At 37.5% G+C, this 6,000-nt stretch overlaps 1 protein-coding gene across 1 annotated transcript; it reads right to left on the bottom strand.

The window, feature by feature from the left end:
* Nucleotides 1-309: 309 nt before the first annotated feature.
* LOC143391811 (olfactory receptor 5AK2-like) lies at nt 310-1,239 on the bottom strand. The gene has a single exon (XM_076844564.2). It carries the CDS (start codon nt 1,237-1,239, stop codon nt 310-312), a length of 930 nt encoding a protein of 309 aa, XP_076700679.2.
* Nucleotides 1,240-6,000: the final 4,761 nt, after the last annotated feature.

Here is a 6,000-nt window from a genome sequence, read left to right as displayed (position 1 = left end):
GACTCTTATTTCTTCCAATCTCCTATTGCCCCTCACCAGAACCTGCTAGTTCGTCCACACTGGTCACGGCAATAGACATTTCTTAATATTTCAATATTATCCATAAAGCATTCTCCATAGGGATTATTTATTTTCAAATGGTATTACGGAGTAAATGAGTCTCATAAGAGGTCTTAGGATATTTCTCACATCTAAGATGTTTTGTATCAATAAGGGTAGCCCTGATTTAAAACCTCTGAATGTTTTCAATTTTTGAAACAACTCTACTGGGTGCTTTGACGTGCTGAATTGGAAAAATTTGGATCCAACCTAAAAGAGCTTTGTGGCCACCACTTTTAAAGCTTCTTTCACCTCCTTGTTTCTCAGGCTGTAGATCAGGGGGTTCAACATGGGAATGACAATGCCATAAAATGCAGAGGCCACTTTCATATTCTCCTGGGCATTCTCAGAATGACGCTGTAAGTACATGTAAGCAAGGGTGCCATAGAAAATGGTGACTGCTGTCAGGTGGGAGGCACAGGTGGAGAAGGTCTTCTTCCTCCCTGCTGCAGAAGACATCTTCAGGATGGTGGTCAGGATGTAAATGTAGGAGAAGATGACGACCAACACAGTGAACATCAAGTTAAATCCCACAAACACAGTAAGTACCAGGATGTTGATGTCAATGTTGGAGCATGATAGCATGAGAATTGGGGGAACATCACAGAAAAAGTGATCGATGATGTTGGACCGACAGAAGGACAGTGAAAATGTAAAACCTGTTTGTACGGAGGCATTTATTGATCCCATGAGGTATGAACCAGCTACCATCTGGATGCAGACTGTCTGAGACATGATGATGGAATAGTGAAGAGGCTTACAGATGGCTACGTAACGATCAACCGCCATCGCTGCCAGGAGGTAGCAGTCGCTGGTTGCAAAGGTTGCATAGACCAGTAATTGCATTAAGCATCCACCAAACGATATGGACTTGTTTTCTGTGATGAAGTTTTGCAGCATCTTGGGAGTGATAGCTGTCGTGTAGCAGATGTCAACAAAGGCCAGATGTTGTAGGAAAAAGTACATGGGTGTTTGGAGTCTGGCATCTGTCCTGATGAGTAGGATCATTCCAGTATTCCCCACCGTGGACGTCACGTAGATCATAAGAAACACAATGAAGAAGATGATCTGAAACTGATGTTGGGCACCAAATCCCAGAAGGTAGAATTCAGTCACTTCAGTGCCATTTCCTTGTGTCATGGCTACCCAACGTCTGGATAGAAGCAAGAGAAGGATCAAGAGAAGAAAGAAAATCTTTGTGACCTTTTCAAATGAAAGATCCTTACAACATTTCAAGTTACTTTTTTTTAATTTTGATATTCATGACAAAATCAGAATCTGGTTTATTGTATTCCAAATAATTTTTCTATATTTTTGATAAGAAGCCATCACAAACCATGTATTCAAGCTGTAGATAAATTTTACGGCGGAGAAAGCTTCAGAGAGGAAGAACAACTTTTAACCTGTGACTGTGAAAAATGTATATTAAACTACTTTTTCATTATTTTAAATAAATCTTTTTTTATACTTGCATAAAGCAATAGGATTTTCCACTTCTCAGCAGTCAATAATATTTCATAGGCATTTATCATTCTTGTCATTTAATCCTGATTCAAACTTCTGACATTAGAACTCATTAGAATGAAGAATTCCGAAGTTATGTTCATGGTTGTGTTTGTCAGCTTTTCCACTGCTGTGACTGAAATACCTGATAGAACAATTGTAAAGCAGGAAAAGTTTATTTGGGGTTCATTTTTTTAGAGGTCTCAGTCCACAACTTCACTCCTCTGGGCTCAAGGGTAGGCTGAACCTCATGGCAGAAGAGTATGGCCGAGGGAAACAGCTCACATGATGATCAGACAGCAGACAGAGAGACTCCACTGAACACATACAAAATGTATTCCCCAAAGGCTTGCTCCTAAAGACTTACCTCCTCTAGGCACACCCTACGAGCCTTCAGTTACCACTCTGTTAATCCTCTCAGGATTAATTCATTGATTGGGTTAACCCAATCATTTCTTCTCTAAACCCTCTTGCATTGTCTTACACATAGGCTTTTGGGAGATGTCTCACATTCAAACCACAACAATAGTTCACATGATTGATGGCTTCATATTATGTGTATCTCTCTTCTTTTTTTACAACTCTCTTTTACGTGATTACCTTCACAAAATTTTTCTGATTATCCCCAAGATAATCTTTTCGCTTCATATAATTAAGAGAGAGAGAGAGAGAGAGAGAGAGAGAGAGAGAGAGAGAGAGAAGTTTCCTTTTCCATGGCATTGTTTCTCTTATAGTTTTGGCTTAGCTTAAGAAAGATCATGTAACTATTTGATTAGTATATGGTTATAGCTTATTTTACATCATGAATGTCTTTGTTTTCTCTACCTGTGTACTTCTGTGCCAGGTTGGGAATAAAGCTGAGAATTAATCATGGCTGATTTTCATATAGCGTAAGCCCTCAAACTCTCTGGTTTGGTGTCTTAATCCTTGAACAATTCTTTCCATATTTCCTAGCACTGCTTATTGGTGAATAAGGTGTCTCAGACCATGCCTATACACTGCAGAAATTGGCTTGCTGCCCATCAGTATCTTCATCTTTTCTTCTGGAAATGCAGGTAGACATCCAACCAAACTTGCTTGTGTGAGGTTATCTGCTCTATGTAACAAGTAAAAGCAATGTATGCTAAATCTAGGCCTGAAGCAGCCCTCTCAACCCCATACCTGTGAAAATGGTTACAATATAACTTTCTACTCCATTTCCATCTGAGTTGTTAGTTAGATATTGGCAATTTAGAGAGACTTTACAAATCATGAGATAAGGTTGCTGGATAAAACAAGGGACAACTAGTTAAAGTTACAGAATAAATAAGTAAAATATTTCATATCAATACAGTCAACTTTAGTATTTATGTTGTCTATTGCATGAGAAAAAAATAAAAGCAAAAAATACTTATTATTTTCCAAAATTTACATTTAACTGGGCCTCGTGTGTGTGTGTGTGTGTGTGTGTGTGTGTGTGTTTGTAATTTTGGTAGCCCTCCTTGTATTGCTTATTGTGGTCCACTTCAGACTGGGTTCTGGGATGACTGTACACAACACAGAATCTCTGTCCTACTCTATTTTGTGTTGACAGAGCAGAATACCACACTTCATAATAATGAAATTCATAGAAATAAAAAAATGTATTTGGGTGATAGCTATTGATGGTGGTAAGTCCAAGATAGTGAAGCTACATCACATGGTCACATGGGCACCTTGTGACCACCTCATAACATGGCAGAAAGTGGAAAGGCAAGCGAGTCAACATTGACATCAAGAGAACAAGATAGAGGTAAACTTTCTTTCATAACAAATCTAAGCTCAAGATAACTAACCTTTTCCCCACAAAATCAGCATTAATTCAGTCATAAGGGCCATACCTCTTCTCATGCCTTAACCTCCCGACACTGTCACAATGGTGATTAATTTCCTACATGTGAACTTGGGGGACACATTCTATCTATAGCAGTTCACTGCCAACAATACCTTTCTTCCATTGGACTGTATGTGATTGAGAAATTTTAGTGTTGTACAAACTGATATTTATGGAGTTATTTCTTTACAACAGTTAGTCTTATTTTAAATAACTATTATGTCTTTCCTAAAATGCAGTAATGATATTTTGTAAAAAGGCAGGAAGTTGTAATAGAAGCACAGTTTCCAATTGAGTAGTGATGGCTTATTTATCAGATCTAAAAAACTGAAATACCTAGCAGCAATAGGAAAATCTTAGCCTCAACTAGATTTATGCTTCAGACTCCTCCAAATGGTGATCCTAACCAGGTACATTGTGACAGGGATTGTGAGTGAGTCCTAACAGAATGAGGTTTAGAAATGAGGTCCTTTTAAGAAGCAAGTTATAGGTTAGAACTTTTGGTTCATCAGCAGCTTACCAAAGACACTAGAGCTTCCTTGGTTTATCAATGTAAAAATACAAAAAGGGATTCCTCTGGTACCTGAAAAAAGAAGAAATGAAAAGATCACTTGGAGGGAACATAAACTATATAATTTATATTATATAAAATATATTATATACTAGCTATACATATTTATATAAATATAAAATGTATAATTATATAGAGAGAATTATTAGCTTCATGACAGATAAATAGGAATATATTAAAGTACATGTAAGGGATTAAAAAACTGGCTGTCATATATCATATGTGTGTATGTGTGTGTGTGTGTGTGTGTGTGTGTGTGTGTATAGTGCTGAGGATTGAACCCAGGGCCTTGTCCATGAGAGACAAGCACTCTACCAACTGAGCTATATCCCCACAAAGACATACACACACACATAAACACACACACACACACCACCAATATCAAAATATCACACACCGCTTTTGATGTCATAGTGGAATTAAACAAGATGTAAAAGTGGGTGGAAGGTTCACAGGATCTCTTGGCACTGCTGCCCAACTTCCTGTGAATCTATGAGTATTTCAAAATAAAAAGTAAAAGGAAAATGAAGAGGAAAATACAGAGCCTAGCTTCAAGTGATGTGAGGTTCAAGTTACCAAAATTACTAAGACCTCACAGCAGACATTGAGTGCTCACCCCATGGCCCAAGGACACATGCAAACATTATTTTAAACACATTTAGTGTTGGTTGGTTGATTGATTCATTCACATTCTTTCCTGGGCAACCCTTGGCCAGATTCCAACCCCTGGATTCCTTTCCCTCATATCACCTGATGAGCTGAGTCCTGGTCTTGGGGCATGACCTGCTGGAACTGCTCCTCTGACCCTGGTGCCTTGCTGCTTCCTGCACACAAGGCAGTGCCATACAGCTGCTGATGACAGTGGGAGTTACCCTGTTGTACTGGAGCCAGAGTTGCCTCCAGAATCTCTTTGGGCAACTGCTGCAGGCTGACTGCCCATGGAGGGCTCTCTCCATGGTTCCTCCCCACCAGGCATCTTATAGCTGCCACCTCAGGGATGTATACTGACTCCCTTGGTATCTGAGGTTCCAGAGGCTGAGATGGGATTGCAAAAACAGTGATTAGCATTGGTAATTGGCTGAAGAAAATGTACGTTTTCCAAAGAGAACAGATATTTTGATGTTATTCTATTTTTAGAGAGGACAATTATTTCTAATGTCATGTGTTGTTTAACAACTTTGCTTTTTTTTATTGTTATCAGTCATATTGAATGTCTTTGCATATGCTGTCAGGACTAAATTTATACTTTCTGGAGAGGACATTGTTTTTCAATGTTACTATAATGCCTGCATAATAGTTCTTTTTCTTGTCATTTATTCTTTAACAAGTACTTAAAATTTTTTTATTATGAATCAGGTTAAGCATCTTTTCTTATATCTAAGGACATATGTTTAGGTCTAGATAAATCTTCTCACTAATCAGTAAAGAACATAACTTTCTGATAAAATAAATCTAAATCTAACCTAAATTTTGAAAAACATTTTTATTACTGCATTATAGTCATACATAATTGTGAGGTTAATTTTGATGTATTCATAAATGTATATAACATAATTTGTTCCAGTTCAGTCCCCAGTACTACCACCTTTCCTTCTCACTACCCCAAATCCCTTCCTCTATTCTATTGGTGGTTCTTCTATTAATTAATATATTTAAATTGATGTATTATAGTTATACATAAAAGTGAAAATCATTGTGATAGGTTCATGTATATTTGTAGCAGAATTTGTTCAATTTCATTCTAAATCTTCTCCCTTTTCTCATCTTCCCTCCCTCCTTACAATTCCTCTTCCTCTACTCCTCTATTTTTCCTTCTATTTTCATGAGATCCCTTTAAAATTTTTTCTTATTTCTCTCTAGTTTTTACATATGAAGGAAAACATTTGACTCTGGACTTTGTGAGTTTGACTTATTTCTTTAACATGATGTTTTATAGTTCCATCCATTTATGATTTCATTCTTCTTTAAGACTGAG

Source organism: Callospermophilus lateralis, chromosome 2, assembly GCF_048772815.1.
Source record: "Callospermophilus lateralis isolate mCalLat2 chromosome 2, mCalLat2.hap1, whole genome shotgun sequence".
In the NCBI taxonomy this organism is placed as follows: Eukaryota; Metazoa; Chordata; class Mammalia; order Rodentia; family Sciuridae; genus Callospermophilus; species Callospermophilus lateralis.
This window is presented reverse-complemented; position numbering and strand designations above follow the sequence as displayed.

Coding starts and splice junctions, on each gene's coding strand:
- LOC143391811 (XM_076844564.2), bottom strand. CDS start 1,239: ATGACACAAGGAAATGGCACTGAAGTGACTGAATTCTACCTTCTGGGA.